The sequence below is a fragment of the Ursus arctos genome, unplaced genomic scaffold (genome assembly GCF_023065955.2).
Source record: "Ursus arctos isolate Adak ecotype North America unplaced genomic scaffold, UrsArc2.0 scaffold_4, whole genome shotgun sequence".
NCBI lineage: Eukaryota > Metazoa > Chordata > Mammalia > Carnivora > Ursidae > Ursus > Ursus arctos.
Genome location: NW_026623056.1, coordinates 51,354,890 through 51,373,889, shown reverse-complemented (window position 1 = coordinate 51,373,889; position 19,000 = coordinate 51,354,890). Strand labels below are relative to the sequence as shown.

Genomic DNA, 19,000 nt, shown 5'->3' with positions numbered 1-19,000 from the left:
AAACCATCCTACTGAAGAAGAATAGGTCAACCAGGAAATTAAAGAAGAAATTAAAAAGTACATGGAAACAAAGGAAAATGAAAACACAATGATCCAAAACCTTTGGGAAGCAGCAAAAATTGTCATAAGAGGGAAGTATATAGCAATACAGGGCTACATCAAGAAGCAAGAAAAATCTCATATATACAACCTAACCTTACACCTAAAGGAGCTAGAAAAAGAACAATCAGAGAAGCCTAAACCCAGAAGAAGAAAGGAAATAATAAAGATTTGAGCAGAAATAAACGATATAAAAACAAAACAACCCAGTAGAACAGATCAATGAAACCAGGTGTGGGTTCTTTGAAAACAATAAAAAAATTTATAAACCTTTAGCCAGACTTATCAAAAAGAAAAGAGAAAAGACCCAAATAAATAAAATCACTAATGAGAGAGGAGAAATCACAACCAAGACTACAGAAATACAAAAAATTATAAGAGAATATTATGAAAAATTATATGCCAACAAATTGGGCAATCTTGAAGAAATGGATAAATCTCTAGAAACATATAAATACCAAAACTGAAACAGGAAGAAATAGAAAACTTGAATAGACTGATAACCAGCAAAGAAATTGAATCCGTAATCACAAATCTCCCAACACACAAAAGTCCAGGGGAAGATGACTTTACAGGGAATTTCTACCAAACATTTAAAGGATAATTAATACCTATTCCTCTCATGCTATTCCAAAAAGTAGAAATGGAAGGAAGACTTCCAAACTCATCCTACAAGGCCAGCATTACCTTGATCCCAAAACCAGACAAAGACACCACTAAAAAGGAGAATTACAGGTCAATAGCCCTAATGAACATGGATGCAAAAAATTCTCAACAATATAATAGAAAAATCAAATCCAACACTTCATTAAAAGAATCATTCACCATGATCAAATGGGATTTATTTCTGGGTTACAGTGCTGGTTCAATATTCATGAATCAATCAACATGATACACTACATTAATAAAAGACAGGACAAGAACCATATGATCCTCCCAATAGATGCAGAAAAAGCATTCGACAAAGTACAACATCCTTTCTTGATAAAAGTCTTCAACAAAGTAAGGACAGAGGGAATATGCCTCAACATCATAAAGGCCATATAGGAAAAACCCAAGCTAATATCATCCTTAATGGGAAAAAACTGAAAACTTTTCGTCTAAGGTCAAGAACTAGATAGGGATGTCCACTCTACCACTGTTATTTAACAGATTACTGAAAGTCCTAGCCTCAGCAGTCAGACAACAAAAAGAAATAAGAGGCATCCAATTCAGCAGGGAAGAATTCAAACTTTCCCTCTGCAGACGAAATGATACTCTGTGTAGAAAACCCATAAGACTCCATCAAAAAATTGCTAGAACTGATAGAGGTACTCAGCAAAGTCACAGAATACAAAATCAACATACAGAAATCTGTTGCATTTCTATAAATCAATAATGAAGCAGCAGAAAGACAAGTCAAGGAATCAATGCCATTTATAAGTGCATCAGAACCCATAGGATACCTAGGAATAAACCTAACCAAAGAGGTAAAAGCTCTGTACTCTGAAAACTATAGAACACCTTTGAAAGAAATTGAAGATAACATAAAGAAATGAAAAAAAAAAAAAAAACCAAAACACTCTATGCTCAAGGATTGGAAAAACAAATATTGGTAAAGTGTCTTTACCCAAAGCAATCTGCATATTTAATGCAATCCCTATCAAAATAGCAACAGCATTTTTCACAGAACTAGAACAAACAATCATAAAATTTGTATGGAACCACAAAAGACCCCAAATAGCAAAAGTAATCTTGAAAAAGCAAAGAAAAGCTGTAGGCATCATGATTCTGGACTTCAAGTTATATAGCAAAGGTGCAGTGATCAAGACAATATGGTACTGGTACAAAAATAGCCATATAGATCAATGGAACATAATAGAAAACTGAGAAATGGATCTGTAACTATATGGCTAACTAATTTTCTCAAAGCAAGAAAGAATATCCAATGGAAACAAGACAGTCTCTTCAACAAATGGTGTTGGAAAACTGGACAGCAACATGCAAAAGAATGAAACTAGACCATTTTCCTCATCCCCAGGAAGCACCTCCAATCCCTGGATTCCCCTCTGTTTACCTTGGAATCCTGGAATTCCATCTCTTGTCCTGCCTCTGGCCCTAGTGGTTCAGTCTTTTGCTCCCCTTGACTTGTTTTCCTCTGATAGATTCTCAAGTAAGACAATGGTTAGGGTCTGACCCCAAACAACATCACATTATGAAGGTACTACCATTGCCTTCCCTGCTTCTGCCCCTTCTCTAATCTCACTTTTTTTTAAGATTTTTTATTTATTTGACAGAGAGACACAGCAAGAGAGGGAACACAAGCAGGGGGAGTGGGAGAGGGAGAAGCAGGCTTCCCACTGAGCAGGGAACCTGATGTGGGGCTTGATCTCAGGACCCTGGGATCATGACCTGAGTTGAAAGCAGAAGCTTAACAACTGAACCACCCAGGTGCCCCTCCAATCTCACCTTTTCCCCTCTCTGGGACAAAATCTTTGATTCCCTCCCCCTGAAAAACCAAAAAAGCCTCAACTCCCCAATGAGGGGCAGCAGATACTAGTGGGACTTGTGGAAGGAGGAGAGCAAGGACCATCAAGGAGAAAGCTCACAGATCCCTGGAAGGAAAGGACAGGGGTTACAGAGAGGAGAGGGGGTGCTCCTCCTGTCTCATGTCACTTTTGTACTTTCCTCTCTGTTTGGACAGCCGAATTCAGGTTTCAATGGGGCATATGTTCCAAAAAATGAAGTATTGTGGATGATTCTATAATTTTTTCTTGAAAACATGATTAACAATGATGATAGTCAATTAAAACCACACTGCCCCAAAGGTTAATAGCAAGGATATCTGTTCAATAGAAAATTCAATGTCATGCTGGCTCAACTTTCCAACCATCGTTCTCAAATTAATTTTATATAAACGATAATACACATAATGTAACATGTAATGATACCTCTTCATAAAAGTTACCTTCGAAGACAAAGTTTTTTCAGGTCAATAGCTAACAATTGCATCATATTTCCCTCTCTTTCTCAGATTAAGAAAAAGTCACTAAATGTACAGGTAGTGTTTGTATTACTCAGGGTTGTCCAGAATACAGAACCAATAAGATATACAAATCTATAAGTGAAATATATATATGTAAAGACATTTATTATAAGATACTGGCTCATATGAACATGGGGCCTGAGAAGTCCCATGATTTGCTGTCTGCAGGGTTTAAGACCCAGGAAAGATGATGCAGTAGTTCTAAAATGTGAGACTAGGAGAGCCAATGAATGGTATAAATTCCATCCATCAAGTTTGAAGGCCTAAGGATCAAGAGCACCAAGGTCAGGAGAGTATCAATGTCATAGATCAACAAGTCAGGCAGAGTGAATTCAACCTTCTTTTCCCTTTTTTGATACATTCAGGCTCTCAATGGATTAGATGATGCCCACCATCATCAGGGAGGGACATCTACTTTATTCAGTCCATAATGTAATACCAATCTTTTCTGGACACATCCTTACACATACAACAGGAAATGATATTTAACCAGTTATCTGGACAACCTGCGGACTAATCAAGTTGGCATATACAATGAACCATCACAAGTCCATCCACTGTCAACTTGACACACATACACAATTCCTTAAACCACACTTAACTTCCAAGGAAGGACAAGAGCAAGATCATAATTCACCTAACATGATACAACAATGCTGTGTAAAGCTGAAAATGCACTAACCCCTTCCCCAGAAAATGAGTTAAAATTCTTGGGTGATGTTTACTCTTCTCCTTGATATCTGGTAAACACTATGATGTCAAATTAACAATAATTAGTTACCGTGACATAAATTCATTACACTTTATTTTACATGATAAGAGAATACAAGTGGAAAGAAAGCAGAGACATTTGTTACATATACATGTATTCATACACAAATAAAAAATATGTGCCTATACACACACTCACACACAGGCACATAAATGTATTCTTACCAAACTGAGGATTAAATATTTATGGCACTTACACTCCTCATTTCTGAAACTAGTCATGTGGTCATAGCTGTTATTCACAATTACTTCTTCCACTACCCATTCCACAATTGCTTATTCTATAGCAAACAACTCATGATCAGATTTCTCTAAGTGTCTGGCTATGAGAAATCCTGCCTGAATTGGTTTGTTTGAGTTTTCCATTGACCTTAACTACAGGGAATGGTACTACTAAAGAAAAAGTTAAGTGATTTGAATTTCAGATGTACTTGGCCACATCTCCATTGTGGAGAAGTAGAACAATTTCTCCTTGGTAGTCTCACCAGCTAACAGAGTAACTCCTTTCTTTGCATAATGATACAGAGGAAGGAGGAACACAAAGTGGCCCAGGGCCAGTTTTAACTTCCGGCTGAACAGAATCATTGTTGTGTGTGCTGGTGGAAACATTCCTCCCTCTGGCTCTAAGACCTTTAGACCAGCAGAGCATAAAGGCACAGGAAGACCTGCAAAAATTATGCTAGTGTATCACTAATGAGTGGTAATAGCGAGTGGTACCACTCAGACATTCACTACTTGATTCCTGGGCTGGAGAATCCTAGCTATGGAAGAAAATATGTTGGACATTGATTGAGAAAATATACAGGCTTCTGGAGAGCCTTGCTGAACCATGCATGATAATGCCCTCAAAGGTGCAGTAACTGAGTTTCTAAAGACAATTCCATTATTCTAGAGAACTACCCATGTCAGGATGGTGGGGAAAATGGTAAGAAAAGGTAATTTGTTATCATGGGGCCATTGCCACACTTTATTTACTGTGAAGTAATAGCTCAATTAGAAGCAATGGGCATGGTATACCACGACAGCGGATAAGGAATTCTGTAATAAAACAGATAAAGTTTTGGCAGGACCACTGCATGCAGTACTGAAAATCTGTATCCAGAATATGTGCCTATTCTTATGAGAACAAAACACTTTCTCTTTCATGACTTTGGAATCTGGCCAATATCATCAATCTGCCATGAGGTAGGTGGCTGATCACTCCAGTGAATGGTGCCTTATCAGGGACCTAGTATTGATCTCTGCTACTGGCAGACTGGACATTCAACAGTAGCTGTAGTCAGGTTGGCTACGGTCATTAGACGACCATGTTGAGGAGCCCATGCATAACCTCCATTTCTGCCACCGTAGCCCCTTTTTTCATGAGACCATTTGGTGATTCCTGCCTACTTGATTATTAAAGTCCTCCACTCCTGAGGTTTCCCTATGCTGAGCATTCACATGGGACACAAATATCTTCACATTTATTATCTCTTCCACAAATTTCCTTGTCATCGTTTCCCAGTTATAAATCTTCAAATTCTCTGACCATCCAGCCAAACCATTTCTGAAAGCACTTGAGTCATTATATAAGCAGATAGATGGGTGTTACTCCTTCTAGGCAGGTGAACAACCAAGTGCACTACTCAAAATTCTGCTCACTGGGAGGATTTTCCTTCCCTATTGCCCTTCAGGGATGTCCCAATGCATGACAGTAGTGCTACAATTGTCCACTTTCAAAAGGTATGTGTGTATCTTACAGAATTATCACTAAGCCAGGCCCAGGTCATCTCTTCCTCTGTCTACTGATTACAGAGAACCCTTCAAGAGGCCATAATTATAGCTATAATAGAGAAGCCAGTCTAACAGGCCTGGGGAATTGGGCATTTGGACCACTTCTTCATTTAACTTACTGATACCTTCAGGGATCACTCAGGCTACATCATGTATATATCATCCATTTGATGATGTTTGATGATATACTCTGAACTTTATGTCTTGGTGGATCATACAATACCCAGTTCATGAAAGGCAGCTCTGGTTCCATGGAAATTCCTCGCCCATGTTTGAGCATTCAGTCTCTACTAAAGCCTAGTAGCAGAGCAATAGCTGTTTGTCAAATGGAAAGTAGTTGTCTGTAGTGATGGCAGAGCTTAACTCCAAATTTAAGGATCTGTGCTGTGATTTACCCATGGATACCAGCCTAAGACTCCAAACAGCATTACTGTATACTACTGCCAATTTGACCGCCGTTGTTTTTGATCAGGTGACCCATGTGACAGTGCAGCTTGCATAGCAGCCCACACCTTTTGCAAATCCTACATTTCTTAATCACACTCAAAAGTAGCGGGATAATAATCATATGGTTTCACTAATATCTGGAATATAAGGAATAGCACAAAGGAACATGGGGGAGAGGAGGGAAAACTGAATGGGAGGAAATCAGAGAGAGACAAACCATGAGAGACTGTAGAGTCTGGGGAAAAAAATGAGGGTTGCAGAGGGGAGTTGGGTGGGGGGAGAGGGTAACTGGATGATAGGCATTAAGGAGGGCAACTGATCTGATGAGCACTGGGTGTTATACCCAACTGATAAATCATTGAACACTACTACATCAAAGACTAATGATGTACTATATGTTGGCTAATCGATCTTAATTAAACAATTATCATATGGTTTCACTCATTTATGGAACATAAGAAGTAGGAAGATTGGTAGGAGAAGAAAGGGGGGGTAAACAGAAGGGGAAATGAATCATGAGAGACAATGGACTCTGGGAATCAAACTGAGGGCTTCAGAGGGGTGGGGGTGGGAGAATGGAATAGGCTGGTGATGGGTATTAAGGAGAGCACGTATTGCATGGTGCACTGGGTGTTATACGCAAGTAATGAATCATGGAACTTTACATCAAAAACTAGGGATGTACTGTATGGTGACTAACATAATATAATAAAAAATATTTTTAAAAAGTTGCATTCTAAAAAAATACTAGCCGCTTTTCTGGAGATCTGGTAAATGGGTTCTAAAAACACACTAAATAATAACAATAAATAAAGATGATGTTGTCTCCAAAATCCACAGTTCCAGTAGGTGTTGTACCTCTTATTTTGGCCACAGAAGGGCTAAATGTAACAGTTTATCCTACTTAGAAGAGGTATCTCCACATGACATATCAACTGGACCACTAGAAATATCACTGAGATAAATGGGCCCTGAATTTTGTTGGATTTATTTCTGAACCTCAATGTCTACCAGTAAGTCTACAGCAATTGTTACTTCTTGCTCATTAGGTCCAATCAGCATAAGACACCTGCATGTGTCTTATGGGAAGGAAAGAAGGTGAAGATCCTTGAGAAAATATTTGCAAATCATATACCTGATGAGAGCTTTGTACCCAGAATAAATGAAGAATTCTCAAAACTGAATAATAAATATATAACTGAATTTTAAATAGGGAAATACATGAACAGGTACTTCAAGAAACAAGATATACAGATGTCAAAAAGAGCACAAAAATATTTTCGATGTAACTGATCAATGGGGAAATGCAATGGAGACCATTGTGAGATACCATGACCCACCTATTAAAATGACTAAAAATGAGATGTCTACTCATACTGGAAGCAGAATTAGATCCACCCTTCTGTTCAGTGTTCACAATGACTTCTCTTTTATCTACGTTGTTTATTTCTCCTCTTTTTCATTTTCATGAACAAATTCTAAGGGCATGAGATAAATGATTAATGATTACCAAAATGTAGGGACTTTGATTTCCCCCTAGCTGCCAATCAAGTCCCATTTGGAGGTTAAACATTTTTCCTACTCTTCAGATATCAAATCAAAATATTACTATCTCTACATTGTAATATTTTGACATAAATAATGTCATTACTTTCTGAATGAACATTCGTTGTCACTTTGTTAATGATGAAAGGCAAATATGAACACCTTACTACCATGCTCAAAATATCTCACTAATTGTCCTTAAAACTGGGGTAAAGAACGAAGTGCCTGACTTAGATTCCAGACCCCATGTGATCCCACCTATGCTGTTCTTTCTTGTACCATTGGGTTCCTCTTACTTCTCTTTTTGCATGTCAGCTACATTTACCTTTTTTTGTTTCTGCAGTTTTCTAGCTCTGAGATAATCTAGAGCCTCCAATGAGGGAAGGCCCCAGGATGGCAAATATCCACAGGCATCACCTTGTTAGACCCAAAGTCTCTTAACCTCACTCCTGACCTATTGAAGTGGAATCTTAATTTTCAGAAAAAAACCCCAAACAAACAGAATATTCACCTATATTAAAGTTTGAGAAGCACTGATATATGTCACCTCCCCCTGTGGTCCTTTGTTTTATTTTCCTTTTGCTTCTCCTCTGACCTCTGCCTAACCAAGTTTTTCATGTGTTTTCAGATTAAAGTGGGAAGTTCAGTGTAGCTCTGGAATGTGACCTGCAGTTTGCATGAGGGTTGACAACTGTATTTAAAATTTAGCTCCTGAAGGGAATCCACAACTTTGGCCTCAATAAAACATATATGGTTGATTAGCTCAGATAAGATCATAATAATCAAAGCCCTCAGAACATCAAAATTTTTAGATAAATTGAAGTTTATACAAACCTGTCAGAAGTATCATCTGAGCTGGAAAATAGCATAAAGTGCAGTTTCAACTGTTAACATTAGAACTGTATACAATGGCTTGAAGTTTATGATTTCAGAAGCTGTAATGCTCTATGAGACACCTGGCCTTCTCACACATGATCAAGTCTACAATGCCCAGAAGAACAGCTTACTTTTGCCCTAAAGGGAATCCTTGGGTGCTATTAGGGGAATTTTAGATCTTCACGCCTTCTTCTTCTGGCAAAAGCACACAGTCGTATGATTGGTTGACTCTTGTGTTTGAAGCAAACTGATATATACAACATTTTCCTGACCTTGGAAAATGAAGACTCCAAAATGAATCAGTGTTGTTACTTATGTTTTGTCATTCCGGGGCTACTGTATTTTTTCTATTTCACAACGTGTAACTCTTGAAGGATCTCCACAATTTTATACAAGTTATGGGTAAGAGAAAAAGAGTTTCTATAACATTCATTCTTTGTATAAAAATTCAAAATACTGTATAATTTATAATAATTTTAGATCAATTTAATAGATGCCAAAAATGGCATGCAAAAAACGTAAAACTCTTAATTATCTGTATCTCTTATTTTCATGACTAAATCTGGATAAGCAAAATACCTGTAAAACTGAAATTTTCACTTTAAAATAATTTATTATCTTTCTGACATAACCATAATGACTTTATAAATTTGGTGAACTAGAATGTTAAACTTTTTAAACTGAATTTTAATTCAGGTCATGTTTCCTACATAATAAATCTTTCTGGCTATCCTGATTAGATGATCTATTCTTTTTAATTAATCACATTCTGTGATTTAAGTTTTAAGGTAAGTCATATACATATTAACTCCCCTAACTTTTCTGCCACTTCTGACAACAATTTCATTGAGTATTTTAAAAACATATTTGCAGGAAATTTATAGAAAATGTCCCTCCACTGCTCTTTCCACCTTATGGCTTAATAGGTACACCACCTAAATTAAATTTGAGAATTTTCAATTTGAGATTTTGGACTGCATTTAAGAGAATCCATTCTAAATAATAATAATTAAAAAAGCTTAACAACTGGAATTTTGGTATTGGTTATGTCAACTGTACTAGGTTTCAGAGTTTGGCTCAATTTTATTTTGCTGAAAAAGCTGGTGGAGAAATAGTACTCCAAGTAAAACCAGCAGAATTTCTAGAGAAAGCAGCAGGTGATTGACTGCTCAAACCTAGATCAAGTCCTGTCATACTAGATATGATGGGGATGGGAAACTAAGTTTCTGGCTCTTTTGACTTCTAGAGTGGTACCCTTTGGCTGATACCAAGACTCATGAAGTAAAGAGGATCAGTTTTTAGCTATCCAAAAAAGACATGTATCAATTTTATAACCTCTTTAATGTCTTTCCTCAAGTTTCTTTCCTTGTCCTTTTTCTTTTTACCTCATCCATTCTTAGTGGATAGGGCATCCCCAAGTATGCCTTCAGTTACCCAAATGGCTCCCAAATCATTGTTCCAACTAACTTTTAGTACACTCATATCACTAAGTTCTCTTACCTGGGTGTTCAGAGGGCTCTTTCTCCACAAATAGGTCAACTGACTTCTCAAACTCAAGTTATGATGACCATATACCCAGTCCCTATGTGTCACTTCTCTTCTTCACATCTAGTATGGCATCAAGTCCTAGTGACTACATTCTAATTTATCTCTTTGTCCTACTCATCACTTCCAATATTACATTACACATAAACTAAGAACTTTACATACATTTGAATCAACTAGAAGGGATTTTTAAAATGCAGATTATTAGACTTCATTCTTTACCCACTGAGTCAAAGTCTACAGTAATACCTCACAATGTATATTTTGTACAAGAAGCTCCCCCAGACAATTCTGATGTGAAACCTGGCGTGAGAAACACTGAACAATAGTAAGAACTTATTAATTAGTATTCCTGACTCTAGTTTCCCTTCCCCACAGCATATTCTCTGCACTACAAAATATTTAATTTAAAAATTATCTTGGGGCACCTGGGTGGCTAAGTCAGTTAAGTGTCCGACCCTTGGTTTCTGCTCAGGTCATGATCTTAGTGTTGTGAGATTGAGCCCCAGGTTCATCGGCATGCTCAATGCAGAGTCTGCTTGAGATTTTCTCCCTCTCCCACAGCTCACATGCTCTCTCTTTCTAAAATAAATAAGTAAAATCTTTTTTAAAAATTACCTTATGATGCTACTCATCTTAAAAGTTTTTGGTATATGCCTAAGGCTTGAGGAATAAAGTCCAAGGTCCTTCACATGGTGTTCAATTCATTTTATCACAATTCAAACTTTTATCTTCTTTTCCCCTCAACCATGTTTCAGACATAGAATTTCCTAACACACTCAGGTTTCCCCATAAATTTCTTTAACACACTCAGTTATCCCCATAAATTTAGTAATTTAATAATCATGTTTAGAATGTCTTCCCTTTTTTCTAAACCTGTTAATTCCTGTACATTTTTTGAACTGAAATAATTTCATTTTCCATTACCTCAATTCCCCAAATAGTTTTCATATATTATAGTAGCAGTAAATAAAATTGAGAGCATTCTGATTAGTCTATGGCTTTATTTCAACTACTTTCTTCCTCTTTTCTGTTTATACAATCTTAAAGAATGTTCTTTTTACATTTATTGCATTCATTTCAGGGGTCATCCTGTAACAAGATGGATATTAAAAATGGAACATTGCCGACAAAGTTTGTTCTCACAGGATTCACATATCAACCACAGTGGCAAATCCCTCTGTTCCTGGTGTTCCTGATGATATACCTCATCACCATCGTGGGAAACCTTGGACTAACTGCTCTCATCTGCAATGACCCTCACCTTCATATTCCCATGTACTTACTCCTTGGGAGTTTAGCCTTTGTGGATGCTTGGATATCATCCACAGTGACCCCAAAGATGCTGGCCAACTTCCTAGCCAAGAATAAGATGATCTCTCTCTCTGAATGCATGGCACAATTGTTTTCCTTTGCATTTGGTGCAACCACAGAATGTTTTCTCTTGGCAATAATGGCATATGATCGCTATGTAGCCATCTGCAAACCATTACTTTATCCAGTGATTATGACCTATAGACTTTGCACCTGGCTGTTAGTCTCATCATTTGTAGGTGGCTTAATTCATTCTATAATTCATATAGGTTTTTTATTCAGATTAACCTTTTGTAATTCTAACATCATGTATCACTTTTACTGTGACATCATACCATTGTTTAAGATTTCCTGTACTGACCCTTCAATTAATGTTCTGATGGTTTTTATTTTCTCTGGGTCAATACAGGTATTTACCATTCTGATTGTTCTGGTCTCTTATACACTTGTTCTCTTTACAATCTTAAGAAAGAAGTCTCTGCAAGGCATTAGAAAAGCTTTCTCCACCTGTGGAGCCCATCTTTTATCTGTGTCTCTATACTATGGCCCTCTTCTCTTCAGGTATGTGTGTCCTGGATCTGCACAATCAGATGATCAAGATATGATGGACTCTCTATTTTACACTGTCATAATTCCTTTGTTAAATCCAATGATCTATAGCCTGAGAAATAAAAAAGTCAAAGATTCACTGAGAAAAATGTTAAAGAGAAATGTTTAGTTCCCATAATATTATCTGTCCTCTTTTTTATTAAAAGCATCACAAATTATGCAGATTATACGTGCATCCATTTTGTAAGTGTGTAAAGATTTTGCAATTGTAATTGCTCTAGCATTTAATGATTTTTTGGACATGTTTATATCATATTAGAATAATTGAATAATAAAACAAAAACATTTTTATATGCTTACATATTCTTCACTGTAGTTTTATAAAATCATTGAGTACTATAGAGTGTAGTTCCTCTGAACAGGAATAAATTATGATGCCTTTGATACTTATATAGCCATATAGCCTGGAGGCTCATACACATTTATCTCCACAGGGAGGCAGGTTTTTATGTTTGAATAAACAGAGACAAATCCCAAGAATTCTGCTAGCCATTAAAAGGTCTCTCATTCTACTTTATTTGGGGCGTGGTGAATTTCACTTCATGTGGGGATTCAACTCTCATAGCACTGAGGGAAATAAAAAGAAATGGGGGAGCAATGAGGAAAATATAAGAAGGGAGTTAAAACAGTGAGGGTCAAGCCAAATTCTAAGAGATGTTCTTAGCCCAGTGTGTGTTTATAAGAAATGAGATGGAGCCAGGAAGGGGGGGGCGAGAAAGTTTGCTTCTCATTGTCCATGATGCCCTTTCTACCTCTGTTTGTGTGTTGTAGGGTAATCCTGTAAAGCTTCACTAATTCAGAAATCTAAGAAAAGAGACTGAAGGATTTAAGTAGGATGGTCATGGAGAAGAAAAGAGAAGTAGCAGGACAGGAAGGAAATGGTCAATCTTCCTAGATTTCTTTTTAAAGAATGAAGCTAGCAAGATACATCAGTAATATGTAATTTTTAAATGTGTTGTTGACATGTGGGCTTCAAAAGCATGTTTCTAAAATTCAAATAATGTTAAGATAATATGATGTCAGAGCACGAAGTTGGTGGTTGGGAAAGACATGAAAATGAACAAGATTTTGAATGTTTTCTCTCCTAAGAATTTTTAAATGTTAGCTTTCTTCTACCCCACAGTCTAAGTATAATGAGTGACCCATCTTCAAGTCCATCCCTGCCCTTCCTTTCTCAACACTGAAACTCCATACACTTCCTGCTTCTGGGTTTTTCAAAACTTTAGTTACTTATCTTTTACATCCTGGTACTATTCCTTCCATTACATAGCCATCAGGTCATTCTTTATAAACAACTCTGACTAAATCATATCCCTTTTCAATAATTTTAATGGGTTGTCATTGATACCACATTATGGACAAATACATTATATATCTAGATCTGCATACATACACATGTATATATTTATCTGTCATGTGTATGTCTAGATTTGATATTTATTGTATATTTTATATATATTTATTTATATATTATATATTTTATATATATTACATATTTTTTCCATATATATTTATATCTATTCATTCCTTCTCTCTATTTCTATCTTCATCACTGTGGTTTGCCACCCTAGCATTATTTGAGGTCTTCTCAAATAAAACCTTAGTTAACTCTGAAGTCTGTTCCTCCAAAATTCTCCTAATTCTCCTTGTGTTATACCCAAAATGAGTTGCAGAAAGCTTTCTGAATACTCTCTACTCTTTCACATACATGCTTTTGCTAATACAGGACTCTCTACTGAGAAAGGACCTTTCTTCAAGGTCTATCTCCAATATTACAGCTTTTACGATTCACTTCTGAAGAGGATAGTAATGCTTACTTGAAACGTTTAGTTCATGCATTTGAAAACTTTAGCAGTTTATTCTTGTTAGGTCACACTTGATTTTGTATAAAACTTAATTCTGAGCTACAAGCTTTTTAAAATTATTATTATGAATTAAATATCCTGGTCTCTTTCTATCTTTTGCAGTGTTTGGCACAATGGCTTACACACATGAGATCCTAAATAAGTATTTGTAAAATATTTGTAAAAGTGAATTGAATCTGAGAGCACAAATACACAGAATGCAGTGAGAGTGCATCACTCATTTTCAATCTTGCAGTGAGCCACGAGAGATTACCAGCCCCGGGATGGCTGCTGCAGGCTACCTAACCTTCCTGCTTCTTTACTGATAATTGCAACTATCATACACCTAGAGTGAATTATTTTTGTTCTTATTGCTAGCATTGGCTTCTGGGTTGGACTATGACAAAATATCAGGGAGAAGCTATTCAATTAGTTGTTTGGTTTAAACATCTATTTGTTTAAAAGATGTTTTAAAATAGATAAGCTTTCAAAAAATTTAACTATTCTATAATCTGGAGGTCCATGTCACAAGATTAGACCAGGTCATGTGCTCCCAAGGGATATCCACAAGCCCTAGGAAAGGGAGTAGTGGATCACAGTCAAGCTGTTTTTATGCTTCCCCCTCCCAGAAAATCCATATTATTGCTGTCTATAGTTTCAATTTTTTTTTTTTTGCTGTATAATATTCTCACTGTACTGACAGCTTCCTTTAATTGTCTTGATTTTTACTTGTTCACTCATTATCACAACCTAAGGACTATGTTGATAATGTAACAATTAGTATCTACTGCCATCATAACAGTCTGGTTCCCTAACTGGTATTTTCCTTGAATGAGAAGGTTCACATCAAGCTGAGTATACGAGTGTGGTATGTTACCTGTCAAGTCTTACTTTAGGTTTTATGAGTATAGTTCAGAAAATTGGGGGCCTCTGAGAAGCTCAGACCTCTCTGCAGCCTCCTCTTGTGCATATCATCTATAGATTCCTCGGCTCTAGTCTGACCTTCAGTACAATACCAACTACTTTATGCCTTCCAGAAATTCACCAAAATCCCTCGTCCATTGATGTGATCCCATTCTTTTTTATAGATATTTCTATTTTTGTACTTCATTTTTGTTGCTTCAGTGGCATGTGGGAAAAAGGTAAAATATACATCTGTGCAAAAAAACACAGTTTGGACAAGATATTCTGCTGACTCCTTTAAAAAGAAACTACAAAATTACATATGTATTATTTAATGGTTATTTAAATATAAAGGATAATATCACATTGCTAAGTTCACTCGGTTCTCTGGAACATTGATGGTGCTTAACTAAACCATCCCAGAAAACTACGAACAATGTACATGAAATTGTCTTTATTATGTAGGTGTATTACTTTCCTAACCTGGAGATTCAAAAGAACTCATAATTCCTCTCTTTTTATATACATGGATATACATATCTTTTTTTTCTTATTCTTATTTTCTAATACCTTCTACTGTTCAGAATATTTCTGACAAAGTTATCCAACATTGTATTCAAAGAAACAAAAAAACTTAGATTTAGATTAAAACAAAGAAACACCAATCAAAACTAGAACAGTATTTCTAAAGTTTGGTTTATTGACTGACTATGGCACAATCTCACTGAGTGCATTTACGTATGCATTAAAATCTCTGTTCCAGGCTTCTTTTTAGTTCTTTTAAAAAAGAAGTTCTCAAATGTGGGCTTAGAATCAACTAGAATAGAAAGCTTATTAAAACATGGATTGACAGACTCTACCAACAGTTTTTGATTCAGCAATGTTTATGCTGTTGATTGGTTTAGGCCCCTTTATTTATAGAATCACTGTTTTGGACTCCAGTTTTGGATCCTGCCCAAATTCATTCATTTCTTGATTCAACAAAATAGAGAAATATATGAAAAAGAACAGAGTAACTCATAGTGATAAAAAACTTGTGGTGGAAGAACAAGCTTCCTATTGCGCAAGCACAAATTAGAGCACAAATGGATTAGTTTATAATTTATGCTGTTGAAGAAGGCAGTCATTAGAACCCCTGGTGAATTGAAACTAACCCCATCACATAAGTACCACAGGCTCCAGAGAGCAGTCAGCCAATCAACAAATTATAGCAGCTTAAAATTGGTTTGTATCTTCTAAGTTTTTTAAAAGATTATAAAATGATAGATTTAGAATCTCAATACCTAGAAAGAATTATTTGTATGATTTGGGGAAAATCTAAACAATCTATCCCATCTGCTAATGGGGAAAACAACAGTATCCTTCAAGAACATCTGTGAGGCTTAAAGGAGATAATATATGAGAAAGTGCTTTTTAAACGGAAAAATAGTCTACACTTTTACATTTTACCTCTAGTCATTCTTCAGCAATATTTTTTAAACCCACAATTTCACAATTCCTGTGTAGTGATCTGTTCTGGTCTCTTTAGTCCATGGCTCTTTTCTGTTCATTCATTCTGAGTTTGGCATAGCCAATCAGTGGAAGATGATAGCTGTTGCATATAAGTATGAACCTTCTTGTGAGATACTAAACTTGGATAAATTCCTCCCTCTTATTTTTTGCACCAAAGAATACTGCATAATAATATATACCAAAATGAGCAAAAGAAAAACATTCTGTATGTTTCATTATACCCAAGTAAATTTCATGATAATAGAAACACATTTAATAGAAACTTCTTTCATTTTAATCACACACATAAAGAATATTTTATAAATAAATTTTCTTCACCTTGACATTAATGGCTTACATTATTTCTTCTGTGGTATTTACTATAATATCTGCTGTATTATATTGCTTGTAGTATTAAAACATTTAGGTAAGTTTATTATAATATTAGACATGTTAATCAACTATTAACAAAATTTACCAAAAATATATATATATATAACTAGATAATTTAAGTATGTTGATTCTGGAAGATGTAGTAAACTTGATGACAATGGAACCTATGAGGGAACCAAGACACAAATGATCAGTAACAACAACAAAAAAAGATCACTCACTCTCAGAACCACAAAGACAGTAGGAACAACATCTATAAAGTGATAAAAGAAAAGAAAATATGTCAATTAAGAATTCCATACCTGGTGAAAATATACTTCAAGAATAAAAGCACAGTAAAGATATTTTTGATAATAAAAACTAAGGAAATCTACCATTGGTATCACTGTAATAAAGGAATTTCTTAAGAATGAAGGGAAATGAGTGCATATGGAAAGTCATTTCAGGAAGAAATTAACTCTGAAGATAATAATTCTGTAGATAAAGAGAAATGAGTATTTTTTTCTATTAATCTCTTTAAATTATATACAAGCGTTTAAAGCAAAAAGTATGATTTATATTGGGGCTATATATGTGTAGATGTAATATGCATGACAACTATGCCTTAAAGGCCAGGAGCTATATAAATGGATTTATATGAACACACATTGTTCAGTTTCGTGTGAAATGGTAAAGTATTAACTTAAAGCAAACTTTGAAAAAACTAACAATATATATTGTAATCCTGAAAGCAACCATACATGCATACAAACAAAACAGAGAGGTATAAAAAAAAAGCAGATATTGGAAACATAAAACAAATAGTAAAATGTTAGACCTAAGTCCAACCCTATCAATATGTACACAATGGATTATTACTCAGCCAGCAAAAGAATGAAATCTTGCCATTCTCAATGAAATGGATGGAGCTAGAGAATATTATGGTAAGCAAAATAAATCAGGCAGAGAAAGATAATTACCAAATGATTTCACTCACATGTAGAATTTAAGAAATAAAACAAACAAGGGAAAAAAGAAAGAGGGAGGCAAACCAAGAAACAGACTCTTAACTATAGGGAACAAACTGATGGTTACCAGAGGTGAGATTGGTAAGGGATTGGTAAAATATATAATGCGGATTAAGAAGTGCACTTGTGATGAGCACCAGCTGTTGTATGGAAGGGTTGAATCACATATTGTACACCTGAAACTAATATTACACTGCATGTTAACTAAATGAAATTTAAATAAAAACTTTTTAAAAATTTAAAAAATAATAACAGCTGCCAAAGAAATAATAATATCTTAATTTTTCTTACCAAGAAAATTTTGGCTCAAATGAAACCATATGAAATCACTGGTAAATGTAATCAAACATTTAGGGAATAAATAATACTAATCTACAAATCTCTTTCAATAAATAGAAGAGCAGGGAAATCTTCCCATCTCACTTTATGAGTCTAGCATAATCTTGATATCAACACAAATGATTTTTTTTAAGAAAAGTTCAATATCCCTCTAAACATAGAGACAAAACACTTATGAAAATATCAGCAAATCTGGGGCACCAGGGTGGCTCAGTCTGTTAAGTGTCTGTCTTTGGCTCAGGTCATTATCTCAGGGTCCTGGGAGTGAGCCCTACGTTGGTCTCCCTGCTCAGCAGAGATTCTGCTTCTCCTCCCCTTCTCTCCCTCCCCCAACTCATGCTCTCTCTCTCTCTGTCACTCTCAAATAAATGAATAAAAATCTCCCCAAAAAATATCAGTAAATGGGGTCAACTAATTATCTTCAAAGCAGGAAAGAATATCCAATGGAACACAATTCCTTCAACAAATAGTGTTGGGAAAACTGGACAGCAACATGCAGAAGAATGAAACTGGACCACTTTCTTACACCATACACAAAAACAGATTCAAAATGGATGAAACACCTAAATGTGAGATAGAAAAACCATCAAAATCCTAGAGGACAAAGCAAGCAGAAACCTCTTTGACCTTGGCTGCAGTAATTTCTTATTAGACACATTGCCTGAGACAAGGGAAACCAAAAGAAAAAAATGAACTATTGGGACCTCATCAAGAGAAAATCTTCTGCACAGCAAAGGAAACAGTCAACAAAGCTTAAAGGAAGCCTACAGCATGGGAGAAGATATTTTCAAATGACATATCAGATAAAGGGTTAGTACCCAAAACATATAAAGAACTTCTCAAACTCAACACCTGAAAACAAATAATCCAATTAAGAAATGGGCAGAAGATTTGAATAGACACTTTTCGAAAGAAGACATCCAGATGGCTAATGGCTAACAGACACATGAAAAGATACTCAACATCACTCATCATCAGGGGAATACAAATAAAAACCATGATGAGATACCACCTCACAT

At 35.7% G+C, this 19,000-nt stretch overlaps 1 protein-coding gene across 1 annotated transcript; it reads left to right on the top strand.

The window, feature by feature from the left end:
• Window positions 1-11,183: 11,183 nt before the first annotated feature.
• Window positions 11,184-12,113, top strand: LOC113256275 (olfactory receptor 5H2-like). Its single transcript, XM_026500040.1, has one exon. It carries the CDS (start codon window positions 11,184-11,186, stop codon window positions 12,111-12,113), a length of 930 nt encoding a protein of 309 aa, XP_026355825.1.
• Window positions 12,114-19,000: the final 6,887 nt, after the last annotated feature.